The sequence below is a fragment of the Natrix helvetica genome, assembly GCF_964273705.1.
Source record: "Natrix helvetica genome assembly, chromosome: 1".
Classification (NCBI taxonomy): Eukaryota; Metazoa; Chordata; class Lepidosauria; order Squamata; family Natricidae; genus Natrix; species Natrix helvetica.
In genome coordinates, this window is record NC_138548.1 from 201,623,036 (window position 1) to 201,646,297 (window position 23,262).

The following is a 23,262-nucleotide window of genomic DNA, read 5'->3' on the forward strand; positions in this document are numbered from 1 at the left end:
CAAAAAGTTGAGTATCTTGTCCTGCTCTAGAAAATACAATGGTTAAGAATCTGGAGCTCTACATCAAAATGAATCATGAACAATCATGAATCAAGAACAATCAACCCCATTGCCACTCCTCTATCCATGATAAGCAAAATATGACCTGTTTCTTTTAATACCTCATTTAAATGAAACAAGATGCTCACCTGCCATTGGATAAATGAACTTTTCTTATATTAAGTACTGGTACCCCTTAGAAATCCCAAGATAAATATCCCTACAAAGCATTTTCACACTATTTTGTTTCATTATTATGGTGGATTTTGATGCATCAAAGAAACATGGGCCCCTTCCCATTTCTCCTCTCTCACAGCTGAGGTCCTCAGAGTATGAATCAGAACTAGCAATAATTTTTCATAAAGCATTCTTCTACCATTTCCTTATCAAATACTTCAGCAAGATTTCAATGCAATTTACTATTAAACAAGTATAGATGGTTTTAAGATAAATTGAATTTCTACCAAAAAGAGAGGCTTTTGCAGTCATCTGACAATGGAAATCTGTAGATAATCAAGTTGTGGGAAATCCCCCACTACATTCAGAAGTTAATGAATGTTCAAACTTGAGAAGAGTAATAATGGAGTGAGGTAATATCTTGCATTTCCCCACATTCAATCAAAATCCATTAGCGAGGGAAATGTCTTCTAACTGGTCATACCAGGAAGTCTCCTTCTGTCTCCATCTTAAGTTATGTGGGCAGTACAAACTGCATTTCTGAGCATCAGTTTGGCAGGCTGGGCTGCCAGGAGCATGCAGCTTCCAATGCTCAGGAATATGAATCCAAAACCAAAGTAACTTCTTCTCAGATAACTCTGCCATCTGCCTGTTTGCAATGTATCACAGAAGTCTGCTGTGTTAACAGCACTGAGTGATAATGTAGTTCCTTCACACTATGGCAGCAAATGCACACATGGGCATCCTCCAGCAAAGCCAGTACATGAGAAGCTGTACCTTGGATGGCACCTTTTGGCCCCCTTTTTTGCACAGTACCATTAAGCAAAAACAACAGTTTAAGAAAACCCATTTAATTCTACATTCATTTTTTTCTACCTGACATTTGGCAGCTCTCTGTTGCCAAGAAATTGTGACTTACTTCAGAGACAAGCATTTCACTAAGATCCTCTGCCCGAACTGCTCTTTTGGAATATCTGGGATGTTGCACCGTTCTACTGCCTCTTCCTGGGAAGCCAAAGTAACATATATTATTGACCCAATTATGAGTTGGAGGCTAAGAGAGATGGAGACTTTGAAAGCTCATAAAATATTATGTTGTTATTCTGTATTAGCCTTTGCATTTCTTTATACAACATTCCAAAAAATCTCCTCCTTTATATGCTTAGGTCATTTATTTCCCTTGAAAGAGTTCAAAGCACGTTTATCAGATTTATTTTTCAAGCATCTCACTGCTTTTAAAATGTGGTACTTCATTGTGGCCTACTTAATATCAAAACTTCTGCTTGGAGTTATATCTTCTCCTACTGGCTTAAGTGCTCTCCCCCCCCCCCCCTTGTTGTCTTGACCCCTTTAACTATGACTGATAGCTTTCAGTTTTTTTGGTGCCAGGTATTACATATTAAATTGCCATTTTATAGCTTTACTTGAGCAACTCTCATATTGGTGCGCTATGAACGTGCACTAGCTGATCTCAAACAATGGGTCATCAATTTAGAACTGCAACCAAATTCATCAGTTTTACCCAGAAGCCTATTCTTGAGGCATTCTGCAGATTTTCTCCCACCAGTCAGATACCTAAAATACCTAACAATTCTGAAACTTAGAAGCGATTTATTCTTGGCTAGATTTAATGCCCTCCCAACAGTTGTTACTGAAGAGACAGTCCATGTGATGGAGAAATAACTGAAATGATGGATCATGTTATTTCTTATTGTCTTCCCCATCAGGAATTATTGTCTTCATTTTTCACTAAGCATCCTTCTATCATTCTGACTCCTTCTATCTTAAATTGTTACTATCTAATCAATCTGATCTCACTTGGTTGACTGTAGCTAAGTACTGCTCTATAGTTTTTACAATATGCTGTAGTATGTTCTCTTTTTTAAAAAAAATTTAAAAAGGTTATATTTTTCTCTTTTTATCTTAATTAGTGAGTGTTTTGTTTTATCTTCTGGTTATGACTGAATAAAGATTGATTGGTTAGTTAATTGTTACTTGAAGGGGTTATAATAACAAACAAGCAACTAAACATAAGCAAGCATGACCTTGGGATGCAAAAATTGACCAATCCAAGGTTTCATAAAGAGAAAATGTAAGGCCAGGCAAAGCCAGTTACCACCACTAGTGCTGCCCACCAAGACTTAGTGAAGATTGCTTCCCTTTATTGTCGAAATCAATGGAAATAGAATCCCTTAAATCTTTGTCAAAACTCAGCAAAGACCACAGCATAGAAAAATTCATAAATTGCATAAACTGCTGCCTGTTCCTTTAGTGCAAACACATGCATTTGTAGGCTTTGTTTGTTTATTGGATTTATATGCTGCCCTTCTCCCAAAGGACTCAGGGCGGCGTACAACATTAAAAAAAAAACACATATTACAAAAGTTAAAAAAGAAATTAAATAAAGTATCCAAAAACAAACCCAATTAATATTAACAATAACATTTTAAAAATTAGATTAAAATTAACAATTAAATTAATCATTTATTTTATTCTGTTCAGGCCAGGCTGGCTTGCTGGAAAAGCCAACTTTGTAGGGCGTGTCGGAAGGACCAGAGGTCGGGGATTATGCGAAGCTCCGGGGGCAGCTCATTCCAGAGGGAAGGCGCTCCCACAGAGAAGGCTCTCCCCCTGGGGGTCACTAGCCGACACTGTCTCATGTGGCTCCCATCTGCTGTATCCTACCAGGCTCCATAGAAGGCCAAAGGGAATCTCAGTATCTCCACTCACTTCATCAGGGGCTGAGTAAAGGGCCAAGATCTCCTGATGCCGGTTCTTCTTGCGCAGCTCCTCATTACGGCGGTCAGTCTCTTCGATGGCAGTGCGCACCAAGAGTGAACACAGTAAAAAGTCAGCTGCAGAATTCTTCAGGTCAAAGATACTGGATGTCCAACTGCCTCGGGGCATATCTTCCAAGGAACCAGAGCACTGCTTTATGTCATCCTGAAAGATAGATGGAGCAGCATGTGTTGTTCAGGCAAGGGGGAATATCTATGGACAGCCCTATAGAGAACAAATAGTAGTAGTATTGCTGTTGACAGCAAATTTAAAGAAGCAAATGAGCACCAATCCAGAGAGTTTGCTGCTCAGAATATATGTCAAGTGTGGCCTTTTTGTATACAGACATCCTGGCCAAGCTAGCATTGCTTATAGCTGACAGCCTTCTCTTCCAATATTAAGAGCAGACTATCAGCATATATGAAGTGAGACAAGAGTTCATATTACAATACTGAGGATAGGTAGAAGACAGGGTCTCTTCTCTACTCTCCACCTTTGATGCAATCTAGTAATTTTCCCCCTAATTTTGCACCTTAGATTTTGCAAATATCAAATACTACCCTTCTGAGTTTGAAAAAAATATGGCTTTGAAAAGCTTCTTTGAATATAATATTACATGCTAAAAGTAAACAAGACAAAAATTTAGTCAACATAGCTGTATATATTATCTGGATCCTACTTATCTTGAAAGTTAAATTAGGAATTAAGAGAAGGTGAGGGTTAGGGTATCATCCATTCAAAAGCAACTGCATCTACATGATTCAAGACATATTATGAATGGTAACGTGATCATTAAAGCGATAATGACAAATTGTGGGGAAGCACTTGTGCAAAGATATTTAAAGGTCACTTGACATGGCCAACTCACCCTGGCCAATTCACTACAGCCAACTTGCCACGACCACTGAGGGACAATTCACCATGGGACAAATTACACTAGTATCAAAGAAATGGTGCTACATTCATTAAATAAAGGATGCAAAAGGAGGAACAAAATTAAATGTGAATGACAAAAATTAAAATAATTTTTTAAATTATTTTAAATAATTAAATTCAATTGTCAGATTGTCTGGTGGTGAGTCGCCCCGTGGCAAGTTGTCCCACGGCAAGTTGTCCCATCCCGTCCCTCAGCCTCTCTTTCAATTGTTGCCTCTTGTTATTGAACTACTTCTATACCATATCTTACCTGTCAATGGCTAAATTAAAATTCTGTATTTTGAATTTGAATGTACATTAAATACATTAAACCTATATTGTAAGAACTATATTTATGAAGATTTCCATAAACCAGACTAGTATGGAGGTTGTTTTTCAACTCAAAAGTCCAACTAATACGCAGAAGACTCCAAGGCTAATGAATTTAATTCAAATGTGAACATAGTTTTGGTCACACTCCGTGCATTTTCTGCTTTTACACCTTTGTTTTACTTTTACAAAAAAATGTGACTCTGATATTCAAAGGGTGTGTGTTAAGGATTTGGCTTTCTTCAAAAGAACTGGGGAGAAATAGATTAAAGTATTTTGGTATCTGCTTTCAACCCCTGTGGGTTAATTTCCCAATTTGCTTTTTGAATTCCTTGAAGGTTAAGAAAGCTGGCAAAGCCATTCAGAGAAATGATAGTAGGTAGTCCATGACTTTCAACCATTTGTTTAGTGACCATTCAAAGTTGCAATGATAATGAAAAAGTTACTTATGACCATTTTTCACACTTACGATCTGTGCAACATCCGCATAGTCACATGGTCAAAATTCAGGCACATGGCAACTGGCATGTATTTATGACAGTTGCAGTGTCCCGATGTCATGTGATCACTTTTTGCAACCTTCTGACAAGCAAAGTCAATGGAGAAGTCACTTAACAACCGTGTTACTAATTTAACAATTGCAGAGATTCACTTAACAAATATGGCAAGAAAAGTCGTAAAATGGAGCAAAACTCACTTCTCTTGTTTAGCAATAGAAATTTTGGAGTCAATTGTGCTCTTAAATCAAGGACTACTGTATAGAGACTGTACATAAATCAAAGAGTGCACAGTGGAATTTTTCTGTGAATCACTTGCTAAAGATTCTAGTTTGAATCTTATCTTATATGTTCTTATGGCAGATGGACACCATCCTCTCACTCACATTACATTTAAAAAATGGAAAGTTGCCAAATGAGTTGCTTTATATTCTCACTTGACTTACCGTATCCCCTTGATTGCTCCTCTCTTCAACTACTTCATCTAATTCAAAGACTTGCCTAGATAATCCTTTCTGCCTTTCTCTTTGCCTCTCAGCAGCAATAGCATTATACATGGTACTCAATTTCTGGTACCTAAACAAAGACAGAAAAAGCAATGATGTTACTCCTGTTGGAAAACTATTGATAGCATGAATGCAGAAAAGATTTAAAGGCATTAAATCAGGGGTGAAATTCAACCAGATTGGACCGGATCGGACAAACCGGTAGGGATGATTTGAATCGGTCCACTGAACTGTTAAAAATCACCCCTGGTTGACCCCACCCAGGCCCGCCCAGCTGCCGCTCACCCCTTCCAGCCACTCAGTCGCCCTTTCCGGTGGCTCAGTCACCCCTTCTGGCTGCCACCCCGCCCTCCCACCCCCACCCTATATATGTTTCCTTCGCCACGTGGCCCAGCTAATCGCCTTGTCACTCCGTCGCCTCCCACCACTACCAGCTGGCAGTTTGGATTGTCAGTGGATTTTTGTATCTTCGCTTTCATGGCATTAGTTTGTAGTGCTTGTCCTTGAACAACAAGTATTAAACCTTCCATTTCTTTCTTGATGGTTCCCATCTTAAGCCACCATTATTATTATTTTTAAAAAGTTTTTATTTTTAAACAAACATAAAACAAACATAAACACACACAAAACATAAAAACCATCCTCCAGTTATCTACAGAATGTCAACTGGTTACAAAGCTTTTGTGCTTCCTCACAATAGTCTTCACTTGCAATTTACATAAAATCTCATATCATCAATCTAATATATATGTATACAATTACTATGATTATTAAACATTCATTGTCTATAGCTATTATTACATCCTTTTTATGTGAAATATTCTAAATTTAAAATAAATTTATAATGGCATTTCATTACATCATCCTGAAATCATCCAATAATATTACTTCTCTATATTATATTCTATATAAAATTGTTTATCTTTAGTAACAAAGCTTTTAAGCATCCTCTCCATAGTCCTCACTTACAATTAGTATAAAATTTCATATTATCAATCTAGTGTATATATGTGCATTATTATCATTATTAATCATTTATTTGACTATAACTATTATTACTTTATTTTATACATAATACTCTAAATTTAATTTAATTTTTATTGTGACATTTCATTTCATCAACCTGTATTCTTCCAGTAATAGTGCAATCTTATATCTCTTGCCATTTGTAGTATTTGTGTTCTAATTGCTTTCTTAATAAACCTTATATGGACTTCTCTTGGCAACTTTTTGTTCATGGCATATCTTGTAAAGACTCAAAACCCTTCATCTGTTCCTTCCATCAGCTTGCCTTTGGTTATCACTGATGCTTCTGCCAAAAATTTTCTCATTACTTCTGCCAGATTTTCTCCCTTTTCTTCTTCTATGTTTTGAAGTCTGAGATAGAGTTCCAGTCCATCAATCTCCTCTTTCCATATTCCACTCCTGTCATTTCCAACCACGCTGAATTTGCTGTCAATATCAACAATTTTCTTATCTCTTTGTTCATCTTTTTCTTCAATTTTTGAACTCTGCCCTCAAATTTCATCATCGTTTGGTAGGTATTCTCAATTCTTCCCTCTATTTTTCCCTCTATTATTAACATAATCATTTGCAATGTTAATTCCTTTTCTTTTTCATGCTGCACCATTTTTCCAAATTGTGAACACTGCCACTATAACATCCAAGGCTTTTTTGTTAAATTTCAAACAAGTTCACTATAATCTTTCAAGTCAGGCTTTCTCTTCACTCCGGTCCTACTACTGATAGTACTCCAGAAGAGCACCTGTATAAACAATCCGTACTCTTCCCACTATCACTTTCAATAAACAAACTCAGAAGCCTTGAGATATAAGTCAAATATTCAAAGAAAAAATAGGAAACAATGTTTCCAAGCCTCCAGCCTCTAAGTGGCGATATTACTTCTTTTTCCTCTGCTTTTACTCCTCTTTATATTCCAAACTAAAAATAAAAATAATCAAAAAGAAACAATCCAATCGAGCATTGAAAAAAGAAAAGAAAGAGATTCTTAATCCATACATACATCCATGAAGAAAAAGGAAAAATAGAAGAAAGGAAAAGAAAAAAAAAGACCATCCATAAAAAAGAAAAATTAAAGAAAGATAACACACTAAGTTTGATTCAGGCTTAATCTCGCCACTTATTCTCTTCTGTCTTCAATTTTAATTTTACTTTTGATCTTTTTGAGTGTTCTCTTCTCTAATCATAAAATTTATCTTACCAATTCGACACACTTTCTCTCCCGCTTTCCTTCCATTCTGGAGCTGTCCCAACTTTCAGCAGCTTCAATGGCTGCTTCTCTGTGGCTGGAAAAAAGAACTTCTCCTGGATCAACCAGGGACTTTGCGATGTCCCTGAGATCAGCAGGATGTGCCCTTCTCTATCACCGTCTTTAAGGAACGGTTTAGGTCCAAAAGGACCATCCAGTGGCAGAGATATCGACGGCGATCTTGGAGCTCCAAGATTGCATGTCATATTGTCGCGACATCAGCCCCGCCTTCCTCCCCACCATTGTTGTTGTTGTTGTTTTAGATTTATTATAGCCACCTTACTCCAAAAGACTCTGGATAAATTTTCTTCAAAAGCATGACATTTTCTTGATAAATATATATATAGTTGGCATTGGTGGAACCAAAACAAGCTTCTCTCTCTTTCTACCACTCCTTCATTATCATCGTTATTAAATTACACTCAAATATCATCTGGCTTTCTAATTCAAAGTCTGCCTTCTATGCCATAATACACATCTGGAAATCAGGAACTGCCAGGAACTTCTATTTAAGCAGAGTGATGCAAACATGCATATTTGATCTGAATTGAGGAAGATAATGTCTGTGAGGTTTTTTTCTTTTTAAAAAGGGCAGGGTAGTGTGAACCTGGCAAGATAGTCAACATTCTACATCGATCAACTACAGAATTCAGAGGGTTTCAATTGTTGCCCTACATTTCTGTAGAAATTGCTCTGAGAGCTTTTACTGATAACTTTATAAAGAATGTTTATTTGAAGTATTCTCTGCCAGCCAAAGATAGGGAATTTAATAAAGGGATATGAGAGCATATCTTTTGCAATCATACATCTGCTATATCTGGACAAACACTACTATGGTAGCCTTCTTAGGACTATGAACTGTAAACACACTATAAACATATAAAAAATGCTTGGCCCATTTCCCCAGATATCTCTTCAATCAAAGTGTTTACAACAATATTCATTACATTGGTATTAGTTCTATAATAATAATAGTAATAAGAATATTTTCTTGTCCATTTTAACAAACCTCCTTTATATCATTAGTCCTTTTCTTTTCTTTTAAACAAAGTTTTATTGGTTTTTTTAAGAATTTACAGGGAAAAAAGGTAATGGAAAGGTACAAATTTTGGCGGTTGCAATGTGCGGTAGGTGCCCCCTCCCTCCATACTCAAAAGTATACATTTAGACAAAATTCATTACTAAATAGTAACATATAGTCAGCATATAGATTCAATTAATAATTTCGGTCAACTTATGTCAAGCAGATTTTCTTATTCATTTTTGTGATCTGAGTTTTCTCGGTATTGCCCTATCTCCCCCCGTTGGCAGAGCTCCGGCCCCTCCCGTGTCCTGTGTATCTGGTGTAGAGTCATCTGGTTTTTCTAGGAGGGCTTTGTTTTTTTCCATAAAGGCCTGCGCCTCTATGGGTGTATTAATTCTAACTCTTGTGTCCTCCCAGAATACTAGCATACCTTCAGGCATCAGCCATCTGAGCCACACCCCCTTCTGGTATAATTTCTTCGCTAGCTGCGAATAGCTTTTTCTTTTTTCCCTCACTTTCTTGGGGATCTGTTTCAGAATGGTTATTTGCCTGTCTTGGTATTTCAAAGCTTGCCCCCTTTGTGCACTCAGAATTTCATCTCTTGTACTTTTTCTGAGAAACTTAATGTGTAACTCCCTGGGTACATTGTGTGTTCTAGCATAGGCTGAGTTCACTCTATAAACCAAATCTAATTCCCACCCCATCTGTTGTTTCTCTTTCTGAATATATTCAGCCAAAATACTTGTCATAATGTCCCTTATGTCTTCCATCATCTTTCTCCACCACATTTTGAAATCTAAGATAAAAGGACATTCTCTCAAATTCTATTTTCATCTGTTGTGTATCAATTTCTTTGTTCCCCTTCTGCACCCCCTCCATCCCCTCCCTCATCTCAGCCGCCCCACCCTCCAAAAGATCCAGTCTCTGTGAGTTTTTATTAATTTGGGCCTGGTTCTCTTTGATTTCTTCTTTCATCTCTTTTAGTTGTCTTTTTATTTCCTCTTGTCCCTGTAGAAGTTGCTGAAACATTTGTTGGAATTCAGTCTCTGTAGTTTTAGGTTGCATCAAAGCTGTTATCGTTGATTGTGTACTCGGACTGGATGTTGTAGATGTCGGGGCAGAGGCAGCAAAGGAGGTGGTTTTTTAGGAGGCATTGTTTGTGAAATAGAGTGTTCAGTCAATACAGAGAGTGATCAGTCAGAGGGATAGGACAGCCAGGAGAGTCCAGGAGACAGAAGGTCCAGGCAGAAGGGGATTTTTCTAGTCACACTGGCAATAGAGTAAAGTTTTTCATGCCAGGGAGTTCAAAAGGTAGCAATCAACAAGAGATTTGTCTGAGTAGCACGGAGACAAAGACCGGAAACCTGATGTTTTAAAGGTGGAGTCAATTTTCACAGTTCATGAAGACAATGGAAGTGAGCCATTTTGCCCTGCCAGCTTTGGGTTTAGAGGCATAACAAAGTTTTCAAAGTTTCCAAACTTTCCAGATCATCATTCCATTATAGATTTAAGTTCAAAATTCGCCATTAGTAGGAGCGTGACATCATTAGTTGGCTCTCCCCCCTCCTCCTTCCCTTGGGGCTGAGAGCAAAATTGTTTCAAGCCGCCTGTCCGGGGGGGGGAAATCCCCCTCCCTCCAGCCGCGCTTCTCCAGCCAAGCCGAAGGTGAAGTTTAGACTGCTGGCAATTTTTCCAAATTAGTGAAGGGAATGAGAGGGAGTTGTCGCCTCACCGCACCACAGCCGCGTCCTTCTGCTTGTTTTTTTCTTCCGTCAGCCTCGCAGCGAAGACGCTGGAGCATCCCCCATCATGCTCCCCAGTGCCTAGAGCGAGGCGGGGGCTCCCCCCGGCCGCCGCCGATCCAGGGGATCCCCCGCGGTGCCGCTCCTCCGGCAGGAGCCTCTACGGGGCGTCCTGTGCCCCCCAAAGAGTGGGGAGCCCACCGGGAAAGCACGGGCCGAGCAAAGCTTGCCCGTCGCCGTCAGCCGCCGGAACCGGAAGTGATTAGTCCTTTTCTTATATCTATGTTTCTAACTTCTGTTTTTATTATCTAACCATTGATAAAATGTGTCCCATGTTAAAAAGTATTCAGTTTCTTTCTTTTCCTTAATTGTGTTAGTCTATCCATTTCTGCACATTCTAATATTTTTAAATTACATTTTCATCTGTAGGGATCACTTCACTCTTCCATTGTTGTGCAAATACAATTCTAGCTACAGTTAACACATGTAAAATCAAATATAATAATAATAATAATAATAATAATAATAATAATAATAATAATAATAATAATAATAATAATAATAATTTTATTTGATTAGCCGCAACCCTCTCCCGAAGGACTCGGGGCGGCGTACAATCAAAACAGGTAAAATACAGATAAAGACAAACATACACACATAAAGAACAAAGACATATACATGTGCATGGAGGAGGTAGACTCATAAGTGAAAGACAATTAAAAAACACAATTTAAAATCCCATTTAAATAAAATTACTGAATTAAAAAACCCATCAGGAGCGTTATGAAGTTATGATTGAGCCAGGCCGGCTATTTGGAATAGGTGGGTCTTGAGCTTTACACGGAAGGAGCGGAGGTCAGTAGTGGTTCTAATATCCGGGGGGAGGTCATTCCACAGGGCTGGGCCCGCCACAGAGAAGGCTCTGCTCCTAGGCGCCACCCCATGGCACTGTCTGGTGGACGGCACCTGGAGAAGTCCCTCTCTGTGCGAGCGGATGGGTCGTAGGGATGTATGGGGCAGAATACGATCCCGCAGGTAACTAGGTCCTGAGCCATGGAGCGCTTTAAAGATCGTAATCAAGACCTTGAAACGCACCCGATAGACCACAGGAAGCCAGTGCAGCTCGCGCAGGAGAGGTGTCACATGGGAGTACTTAGTACTCCCCATAATCACCCGCGCGGCCGCATTCTGGACCAACTGCAGTCTCCGAGTGCATTTCAAGGGAAGCCCCATATAGAGAGCGTTACAGTAGTCTCAAAGAGACTACTCAAAGAATACAAATATGTATTCTCTTTGTTTTACTTATTCGGTAAAATGCCCATCAAAAATATTTCTGGTTTTAAATCTATATGTTCCTTTATCATTTTTTCCAACCATGTGTGTATTTTTATCTTTTTTTTTTTTTTTTGCTTTTAGGCATGTCCACCACATATGATAATACCACCCAAGTATCTGGTAACATTTCCAATTTTTAGCGGACATGTCCTTAAACACCTTTCCAACCTTGTGGGTGAAAAATGCCATCTATAAAACATTTTATAAAGATTTTCTTTATATGATAGACACCATTAATTTATAGTTCCTATCCCATAATTTCTGCCATTTTTCTAACTCTATTGTATAACCAAAAATTTTAGCCATGTAAGTACCGAGGCCTGATAGTACAACTCCCAATCTGGCAGCCAAAAACCCTCTGTTTTTAGAATCTTGCAGCATTTTTAAACTTATTCTTGCTTTTTCCTTGCCAAATATCTCAATATTATTTTATTTAATTCTTCAAAATATTTTTTCCAGCTTTATCAGAATTGTTTGAAATAAATATAATAATCTTGGCAAGATATTCATTTTTATAGTAGCTGTTCTTCCCCTCAGCGACAGTTGCAGGTTTTTCCACTTCTCCAGATCTATTTTAATTTGCTGAATCAGCTTATGATAATTATCTTCTTTAATGGTTGCACATCTACCACCAATTGAATACCAGATGGATGATGGGAGGCAGAGACAATTTTTTTTCTTGTTTTCCTCCCAAAAGATAGGTGTGTCTTATAGTCCAAAAAATATGGTATCTGAATAGTGTCCTCTTTATTAACTCTTTTTTCTGTGTCTCTGTAAGATTTTTGACTAAGATTTTAATTTTTTCCTTATTTATTTTCAGTCATATTCACTATATTCTTCTTTTTTAAAAGTTAGTTTGGGTCCAGTTTCTTGTGGATCTTCTAATATGAAGACAAAGTCACCTGAGAATGCCTGTATCTTATATTTTTCTTTTTTTTATTTCCATACCTTTTATTTCTGTGTCTTGTCTAATATTTCTATTTAATACTTCCAATGTCAGTATGAATAACAGAGGGGACAATGGACATTTTGTCTTGTGCCTTTTTTATATTAAAGTTCTCTGTCATGTCCCCATTTACAATCACCTTTGCCATTTGTTTATGATATATTACCTTAATCATATTAATAAATCTCTAACCAAAGTCCAGGTTTGTTGGACTACCATTACAAAAAAAGCTTCTCATGAGAAGTTGGGATTAATTGAACAAACTTTTGTTTCGCAAGAAGTGTTCTTTTTACGGTAGTCCCACAAACTTGTTTCCCTGCACACAATGGCGAGAAATGTAGTAAGCAAAGAAACAGCAAAAGTAGTCTATGGAACTAAGCGTTAAAAAAAAAAAACACCTTGCGAGATATTTTTTTTTGTGAGAAGTTGGAAGGTCTGAACTATATATATATATATTTTATTGCCCTGCACGTGGCGGGGGAGAATGGAGCTGGAAAGCAGGTTAGAGAAAGGCTGTGGCTGTCCTGGGGAGGGATGAGTGTTTGGCATGGGTGACCTGGCTAAAGGGCTCTCAAGTAAGTCAGTGTGGGGTGCGTGGGGCAGCTGTGCACTCCTACGGTACCTTACTCCTCCCCTCCTCCATCGCCTCACTTCACAACATGCAGCTTCTCACAGTAGAGAATTGCAAGCAATTCTGGAAGATATCGTAGAAGCAAAGAGGAGCCCGTCCCTTTAAAGCAATCAAATGTCTCTGTGTGAGAGAGAAAGAAAGAGAAACAGCGGAGGGGAGTAACAAGAACTGCAGGCAATGCTGTTTGAAAGGGTTTCCTCTCTGCTGTTTCTCTTTCTTTCACTCACCTACACACAGACATTTGATGAGAAACGGCAGAGGGCAACCGGGTAAGGGAACTGAGACTCCCCGCCTACAGCTCACCGCCTGCTTAGGATGATGCCCAGAGGCCCAGCTTCTGTGTGGGTGACCCTCACCCGACCAATGCGATAAATGGACTCCCTTGCAACACGTCCTCTCCCACGTGCAGCCAGCTGGGCTCAACCACCACCATCTTGAGCCCCAGTCTCAAGCTCAGCATTTTGTGCACACACATTTTGTGCCAGCTATTCCCTAAATCCCTACTGAGCAAACACACGGGGCGCGTGTGAGTGCAGCTACACAGCCGCAAGGTTTGACATACAGGCACAGCATTTTGGAGCAGGATCCTGCAAGGGTTGTTGTAGCATTGCATGCGTGAACGGCAGAGCCTCATAAAGACTCATTCTGGCCAAGTTTGGGGGAGAGAAAAGAGAAACAAGCCTGGGTTTCTACTGTTTCTGCTTTCATTGCATACAGCCAAAAATTCGTAAAAGGCAGGTTGGATTGGATTTCTCTTTCTCTCTCTCTCTCTCTCTCTCACACACACACACACACACACACACACCTTTCTTTGGGATCGCAACACAGACACACATCTCAGGATTGCAAGGCTGAATCCTTTGGAAGGAGCATTTTGGGGACATGCATCTGTCCTGCAATCCCAAGTAAAAAACGATTGGTAGGAAAGTGGGGGGGATTTTCCTGCAGACCGTTCTTTCTTTGGGATTGCAACAAAGATGCACATCCCAGCATTGCAAGACTGAAGCCTTTAGATGGAGCATTTTGGGGACATGCATCTGTCCTGTGATCCCAAATAAAGAACAATCAGTAGGAAAAGGGGGGAATTTTCCCGCTTAGGGAAGGAGGTGGTTTGCTCCGAAGCTATGGCAGAGCATAGCACTGGGAGGCCTCCACCAGTAATATTGATATTGAATTGTATGTCTTGCTCCAGTGGGAGGGGTGCAAGCAGGGGGCTCGGCAGCCATGGGGTTTTTGGGTGCAAAAGAGGAAGGGGGATCTCCCCTTCTCTCCTCTATCCTGCTGCAGGGCTGCCATGGAGCTCGTGCAGGGTAGCACTACTGCTGGCAAATGGGGCCCTGGCAGGCCAGTGGCTGGGGAGGTGCTCCAGAGATCTGAGCTGAGTTGCCTGGCCCTCGCTGGCTCAGCTGATCAGCGGGCCGCAATTAAGGTGCCGAGCTTCCATGAGGTGACCAGGGAAGGGTTGCCTCCTGTACTGGCCATGCCCACCCCTTCACTAGGTCTTATTTTAGTGCATGATAGGTCTTATTTTCAGGGAAACACAGTAACATGAATTGCCAATATACATTATCAAATGCTTTCTGCACGTCTAGAAAAATAACCACCATTTGTTTTCCAGCATGCGCTTTATAGTACTCCAGTATGTTTACAATCATTCTCATATTATTTTTCATTTGTCTCTTAGGCAGAAATCCATTCTGGTCTGAGTGTATTAATTCATTCAAAACCCTTTTTAGTCTCTGCTATTATTGAAGCATATATTTTATAGTCAGCGATATAGAGATATTGGTCTATAGTTTTTTTATCTGCATTAAATGACCCTTCTTTCGGTATAAGAGTAACGTTTGCTTCCATCCACGTTGTCAGTCTCTACTTTGTTTGCTTGCTGTCGGCTGCCATAGTAACGGGGAGGGTGGGTGTTAATGGTATTTGGGAGGGGAATTACTAGGTACTGGAGGAAATATCATTTAGGGAGTTTTGTTCTCACCATCTTCTGCGCATGCTGATGGCTCGTGTTTGGACTTGGTCAAGATCAATTGTCTCTGCATAACAACTAAATGAGGCCATTTGAAGATGCACCCCACATAACACCATTGGGAGCTGGAGATTGGACATTGGGTTGGGGTAACTGGGGGGAGGGTTTTTAGCAAATGTTTGATATGTACATGTTCACATTTTTTTGCCTCAGATCTCGCTTTTATTTATCTGTTTTCATTTCATGTCCAGTAAAAATACCTTTATCTCTATTCAAATGGAGTTGTGGTTTTCTTTCTTGGATAGTAAATGAGGCATGCCTGACACATGTATTTGGTATCTTCGCTTCTAACAGTAATTCATTATAAACTTCCAGCATTGATTGAAGCTGTGATGGCAAACTTGTGGCACACGTGTCCAAAGTGGCCCATGGAGACATGTCACCTGGCATGCACCCGTTCAGCAAGCCAAGAAGCATGACTCAATGTAGTCAAAGCTTACAGAGGCGGCGATTATCAGTGACGTTCCCTGGGGGCCTGTTAAACTGCTAAAATGAAACTTATCTTTAATGGATGGAGGAGCAGACCAGCAGGGAGGGGGTTGCTTGGGAGGTATTTGACTGTATGCATTCCAATAGGACACTGATGATAGGCTCAGGGGGAGGGAAAGTGGAAATGTGGGAGGGATTGGCCACTGGATGCTGGGTGGGGCTCAAGAGGTTTGCTTATAAGGTGGAGGGGAGCACGGAGCAGGAGCTCCAACAATTATTCAATTTTTGCAAGAATTTGGTGGTCAGTTAGTACCAGTGTGATAAAGAAGCATTTAAACCAGGATTGGTCTTTTGTTTTCTTTATTGTTTCATCAGAACCTTGACATTTTCTTTTTTATTGTTGCTAAACGTAATATTTCAAAAGCAGAAAAAAAAATCAAGGAACATAAAAGTGCATTTACCACGTTTTTCTTACAACAATTAGCTGAACTCTGCTATGTTTATCATTATTTTAGATAATAAAACCTCCGATTCAGGTTAAATTGCTGTGTTGCCACTTTGCGATAAATAAGTGGGTTTTGGGTTGCAGTTTGGGCACTCGGTCTCTAAAAGTTTAGCCATCACTACTCTAGACCCTTATCTGCCCGTGTCTGCCTATGGTCCAACTCTTCCACTTTTTTCTCTCTTCTGATTTCTCTTCTGATTTCTTAATCTGTTGATCATTTTTAGTTATCATTTCTTGAAATTCTCTATTTTGTCATCCATATTTTCTTTCCATCATGTTATCATGGTTTTTTTTGCTAAAGCTTCTTATAATGATTGAAACATTGATTTCATTTCTGTTTGGATTGTATTCATTTTCTCCTGTTGCCGTATGCTGTCTAGTGATTTTTGATTTGCTGCTGCTGCTGCTGATGACGCAGATGTATCCCCCCCCCAATTCTCCCCATTTCATTTAGTTAGGGGATTTAAAAGAAATAAACAACAATAATTCACAATATCAATATACTTCACAATCCCCAACCAACGCATCTTCCCACTTATTTACCAAAACAGTTACCAAAATCAATCCACCTCAAAATTCCCTTTTTTCTTTCCTTTTCTTGTTCTCAGTCACCAACCAACTTCATAACTCTTTACTGTTATAATCTACAAAGTCAGTCTGTGTTAATCCCAGCATTTCTTCAAAAACTATTCTCTTCTTCTCTTAGGAGATAGTATTTGTAATCCACAGAGGCCCACCAAAACCCCAATGTTTTGCAAACCACAAAGTCTTGCAGATCTTGCAGAGCACCAAGAAAGAAGAAATAGAAAAGTCTTCTACTTAGACTGAGAATAAATCTATGCTATTTCCCAGGTTCAGTTTGCTCAGTCTATTTATAATCCATAGAAATTCAGAGAGCTACAATGTTCAAAAAGTTATAATGTTTCCACTCTCTGTTTCAATTGTCCAATATAAATAATTTGCAGGTGCTGGTAGCTTGCTTGCTACTTGTAGTAGACAATTTAATCAGCTGCAGACAGTCAAGGACAGTTCACTTCACTTTCAGTCTCTAGATGTCTTTCTCCACCTATAGGTGTTGCCCTTGCTCTATTTCTCTCCTTTTTCTCTCCTTTTTAACTTCTATATCATATTGCCCAATCCAGAACTTTTTAGGGATTCCAGGAGTCAAAATTTCATATTCTAAAAAGTTTTTTAGTTGTTACTATTGTTAAAACAATCAGTCCAGTTTTCCTAACTTTACATTTATTTCTCTCAGAAAATTCTCCTCTTCATTTTCACAGGCTTAGTCGCCGCTATTCTTGAGGGGTGGAAAGCAAAAACTCCACCTCCTCTTCTTTGAGAACCACTTTCAGCAAGGCATGCTAATGGGGCAAATTCCTCAACAGAAGTTGGAAAAAATCTCACCCAGATCAACCACTCTGTTCTCCAAATCTTCTTTGTTTCTTGTTCAATCGGGCTGTCATGGCCTCGGTCAGACACACAATGGCCGCCGGTTTGAGAGTTTACTCCAGATCAAACAAGGAGTTTGCTATCTCCTTGTGATCGATGGAGTGTCCATTCTATCTTCATCAACCCCTCCAGGGTGATTTTGATCCCGAAGGACCTCCTTGATCCCGAAGGACCCGTGAAACCACACTGTATCCCCATCACCTCAAATTGTAAGTCTTTTGAAGATTTCTAAGTAGAGTGGATTACAAATATCAGGAATTATCATTGAAACTGAAGAGTTGGTTATGTAGCTTAAGAAGGCGGGGGGTGGGGGGTAGAAACCGGAAACATTGTGGCGAGACCGGTTGGAAAAATAGCAGGCTCTGATGAGCTCTATGAAAATCCAGCCAGAAAAACTGCTGTCAGGGAGATCTTCGGACCAGAACTATCCTATAGGGATGGGGAAGGAAGAGAGGCATCACGGATGACCAAGTGAAACTGGCAAGTTCCTCGATAGGGAAGAGAAAGCTCTTTGGACTGACGGCAGGGGCGTGGCCATTTTCAAATGACCACTCTGAAGCTGGGGAACCAGACTAAGTTTTTGAGCAGGAACAGTGTTGGAACGGAGTGTTGGAACCAGGTGAGTGATTGGCCAACTCACAGGTAAAAGAAAATTTTGATAAAGCGGAGGCTAAAATACCGAAACCCAAGAAGATTCTTGCTTTTATAATTGGATTTGGAGAAACTAAAAATAATAAAAGGAAAGAACCCGGGAAAAAGTTTTTTTTTCTGTGGATTTAAAGTGTTTTTGAGCTTTGACAATCAGCTAGTTTGAGTATATTGCAGATTTGAGAGTGCCATCCGTTGGTGGGAAGAGAGTACTACAATACTAGATAAAAGAGATAGTGCAGCTGTGAAACTTGATTTTGTTCCGGACACACAGCACCCGTGTCAAACTAGGTTGACATACCGCTGCATCAATCCAGCAGATGAAACAGGAAAGCGTGGCAGAAAGAAACAGTCCAATTGCCAAGGTACGCCAGAGTGGGAGGCCAGCGAACTAGAGAGCTTCTTCTCTGTCTTCCCAGGAGCATGGGACTTCTCGTGACGGGGTCCTGAGCTCCCTTGCAGTTTGTTCTACTGTTGGAGGATGAGCTGCAGCAGTCCCATCTTGGCCCATGCCAGTTCCTTGCAGTCACCCATGCCGAGATTGCTGGAGAGAGTCTCCCCCTTCAGGGTCTTTTTCTGCAGATCAGAGGGGGGCAGAAAATCCGACTTGGAGTCTGCTTCAGCCTCCTGGTGTGGGGCGTTGGGCAAAGGCTGGAGGGAAGCGCTGCTGGTGGTGAAGAGCCGGAGGGACTTGTTCCTGTGGAACTGCATCATGGCCTAGAATTGGCTGACCATCTCAGCCTGCTGAGCTTCCAGGCACTGGCACCTGGCCTTGCACTTCTGCTTAGTAGTGGCAGCTTAATTCCAACAACTGCTTCCTGTTGGGGCCCTAAGCAGCCCGGGTGGGCAGGTGAGGAGTAGCTGGGAGGGGAAGGGCAAATAGAGGCCAACAAGGCACCCCTAGACATGAGTAACATCGAGTTGGCCATGCCTACCCAGTCACTTGACCACCTAGCGACACCAACCCAGCCGGTCATTAGGCAGATATTAGTGGTCTATGGGATTTAAAATTATGATTTTAGTGGTCCCTGAGGTCCAAAAGGTTGGTGACCCATCGTAAATGATAAACAAATGTTACTAAACTTACTTCCTCTTGACGATGACCCAATCTTCTGTGTAGACTTGGACAGCATCTCTTACCCGGGCATCTTGTTTCCTAAAGAAAAAATATGTGAAAAAATACTTTGTAAAAACAACAAGCTGGCGTAATGTCAGCCTGCATCTTCGTTCAAGCTTGCTGCCAGCTACCATGGAAACGGGGGTGGGGTGGGGGGAGCACTGAGTATTTGGGAGGGGAAGAATGCAGGAGGTGGAAATGAAATTTCCGAGAAGCAATGAGGAGGCCTGGTGTCAGGGAGGCCAGATTGGGCTGTTTAACATTTTCTTTCTTTTTTTAAAATAATTTTTATTCAACATTTTTTAAACATTAAAATCACAATTACACTTTCACAGCTTTCCGTTATCAGTATTTATTTTCTAATTCCTAATTTTCCATTCTAAGGTGCATTGTTTTATACATATACCTTATTTCATAGTTACTCATTTATATAATATATACAACATTTACACCTCTGTTACTCTCTAAGTATATACCACTTCCTTTTGTTATACTTTCTATGTATTCATTATGTATTAATGTTACATCTCTTTTCTAGCCAATTATATCACCTATTCCATGTCTTGTAATATTCTGTTTCCTCTTTATCCCTTAGTTCCATCATTAATTTATCCATTTCCGCACATTCTAGCACCTTTTTTGTGATCTCTGCATTTGAGGGGACATTTTTTTGTTTCCAATTTTGGGCAAATGTGATTCTGGCGGTGATAATAATGTGGAGCATAATATATTGAATTTCTTTACTTGTATTTCCTTTTATTATTCCCAGAAGGAACAGCTCTGGCTTCATATCCATTTTTTGTTCTGTTATTTCCTCCAACCATTTTTGGACATTTTTCCAGTACTCCCTAGCTTTGGGACATGCCCACCACATGTGGTAGAAGGTCCCTTGTTGATGGTTGCATTTCCAGCAATTTGGGGGTCTATTGGGGAACATTTTGGTCAATCTCACCAGGTGTAAATGCCACCTATAAAACATTTTGTAGACATTCTTGTATGCAGCCGACATCGTCAATTTATAATTTTTCCCCACAATTTTTCCCAATGCTCCAATTCAATGTTGTACCCCAATTTTTTAGCCCAGATTGCCACTGTTTTCTTCAGAGTTTCCTCCTCCATTTTGAATTTTAAAAGGTAGTTATACATTTTAGTAATCATTTTTTTGTTCTGTCCGTTACTTTTTTGTCCAATTCTTGTTCATTTTGAAACCCATATTGTTCTAAATCCTTTTTGTATCTTGTTTGAATCTGTATGTATGGCCACCAGTCTATTTCAATTCTCTGCAATTTTAACTTGATTTGATTTTAGTTTCCCTTGCCCATCCAATAACTCTTTGTAGGTCACTATCCTGTTCAAATCTATTACGTTGGGATAAATCATTGCTACCATGCTTGATATCCACCTAGGAATTTTTGTATTAAAAAATATATTAATTTTCATCCAAATCTCTAAGGAGACATCTCTCATCTGGTGTTTCATGAAAATACTTTCCCAAAAATCTTCTTGGGCATTGTTTGAACTCTGGTTGCTTGGCTACTGGGGAGTGGGCTCTGGGATTTGCTTCACACGAATTTTGCTTCAGATCTTGCCTGACCATTGTTGTATTCAGTTCATTCCTAGTAAAAGTACCTTTTCTCTAAATATGGAATCAAGGATTTTTCTTTCCTAGGGATTGAGTGGAGGCAGCCATGACTGAATTAATATCATTGTGACCTTTCACAAATTTATTTCAAAGACCAATTAAAATCAAGCTTCTCTCTACATAATAAAAAACCTGATATCTTCTTCTGGACATGCTCTTGCCAACTTCAAATTTGCATTGGCATTATTACTGCTTACGGTCATACTTTGGTACTTGATTGCTTTGAAACTCATTGAATTTGGCACTCAGTGCATTTTGAAAAGAAGGTTTTGTCCCTATAACTCATTGTTTGGTACTCAACGCCCAAGGTAGAACTTACTGATGCTCATGACTCACTACACTTTCCAGCTGAAACAAAGAGCGATACATTAGTCGTGCAATAGCTCTTGCTCTGTGCACAGCCCTTTGTGGTCTTACTTTAACTTCTGTAGTCATTTTGTGTATTTTTGCACTTTTTTTCTCAACAGTACAGGTAAAGTGAAGTTTTTATTTTATTTAATCTAAGTATTTATTAATTTTTAGGCTTATTTCTCATGTACTGATATACAACACTATCTTTTTACATATTGCCTTAAAATGTGCATTGCCTCTGGGAATGCATTAAATTTATTTATATTATTCCTTATGGGAAAAATTTGGTACTTGTCACACCTCTAGGAACCAATTACCGGTAATGAAAAATACATTTTACATTTTGGTATATTTCACCTTTTACCTTTCTTCTGAGAACCATGGAAGCATATAGGGTTCCCTCTAATTTTATTTGCAGAACATGAGGCAGATTGGACTGCAACAGACAGACGCCTGCTGCAAAGGTAACTGGATTGTTCTTATTAGATTTGATATTTGAATGTAAGCTCTTGAGTTAGTCATGATTCTGTTTTGTATTGGGTACTGTGAATTCTGTTTTGTATTGGATACTACCCAGAATGTGTTGATTGGGGTGATATATGTATATTATTAAATAAAGGATATCACCAAGTCAGCTCTCTAATTTGGGGTGGGGTAGAATGAACTCAGACCTGGACATTCTGAATTCAATATCTTTATCACATATATTCTCCACCCCACAGTACTCTGAAGACAGCCACCCTCAGTACCCCAAACAACAGCCCATATATTACCAGGAAAATCCACAAGGCAAAGTCCAGGCATAAGATAAATGTCAGTCCTAAGAACAAAGTCAAGGTACAAGGCAAAGGCACTTCTGAAGGTAAAGCAAAGCAAAGGAAAAAAGCAGTCCACAAGGCAAGGGCAAGACAAACGGCAGTCCTCGAAGCAAGGCAAAAGGCATGAGTCAAAGTTGAAGGATTGTAATCCAAAACAAACAATTGTTCCTGGCAAAGACTAACTTCCCCATGACTTCTCTTTAAATCAATCCATTCCAGGTGTTTCTTGTGAGAAAGGGTGGAGCGATCTTCTCCCAAGTACCCTTGCAGCCCTTTCCTCAGCTTGCCTACGCTCCATTCTCCGTGTCCTTGGACCAAGTGGGAAAGGCATATATTCCTCATCAGAGGTGATCTGTTGCCTGTCAGCACCACTGCCTAGCAGCAGCTGATCCTCCTGTGTCTGTAAAGGCAGGCAGCTCTTTGTTGGGTCAACCACCCCTCTCAATGCCTGAGGGGCCTGGGATAGCATTGCCCTCAGCACCTGGCCTCTCCACAAAGGCCAAGGGAGACATGCTATCTCCATGCTATGATAATTAATAGAACAGATTTAAACGGGTGAGATAGCAGAAAGTTCATGCTGAATTTAACTTGATACAGGCATTTTAAAATGAGTTCTTTTCAATTTTGAATGCATCTCCGAAGCATCACTGAACAAAACATTTCTGCATGTTATAAGCCAGGCAGAAATATGGTTGAACCCGGTGGTGACATTCAATTTTTTTTTTACTACCGGTACTGTGGGCATGGCTTGGTGGGTGTGGTGTGGTTTGGTGGGCATGGCTTGGTGGGCTTGGCAGGAGAAGGAAATAGCAAAATCTCCATTCCCACCCCACTCCAGGGGAAGGATACTGCAAAATCTCCATTCCTGCCCCACTCTGGGACCAGCCAGATATGGCATTTGCTGGTTCTCTGAACTATTCAAAATTTCCACTACCACTTCTCCGACTACTCAAAATTTCTGATACCTGTTCTCCAAAACCTGTCAGAACCTGCTGGATTTCACCCCTGGTTGAACCTTGAGTAGGAAATATAAATAACTTTTGGATGCACTGGCCTTAACACTAATGATTTCAATCCAG

General features: G+C 39.9%; 1 protein-coding gene across 5 annotated transcripts in view; it reads right to left on the reverse strand.

Annotated features, from left to right (window-relative positions):
- LOC309396543 (dedicator of cytokinesis protein 7-like) overlaps positions 1–23,262 on the reverse strand; it is a 200,775-nt gene that overhangs the window by 146,524 nt on the left and 30,989 nt on the right. For all 5 annotated transcript variants that reach the window (XM_081961712.1, XM_081961710.1, XM_081961714.1 and 2 more), the window contains exons 4-7: positions 19,343–19,411; positions 5,183–5,312; positions 2,947–3,159; positions 1,136–1,221 (exon numbers count right to left, since the gene is read on the reverse strand). In XM_081961712.1, coding sequence (XP_081817838.1) covers positions 1,136–1,221; positions 2,947–3,159; positions 5,183–5,312; positions 19,343–19,411 — 498 coding nt within the window. The remainder of the gene's footprint in view (positions 1–1,135; positions 1,222–2,946; positions 3,160–5,182; positions 5,313–19,342; positions 19,412–23,262) is intronic.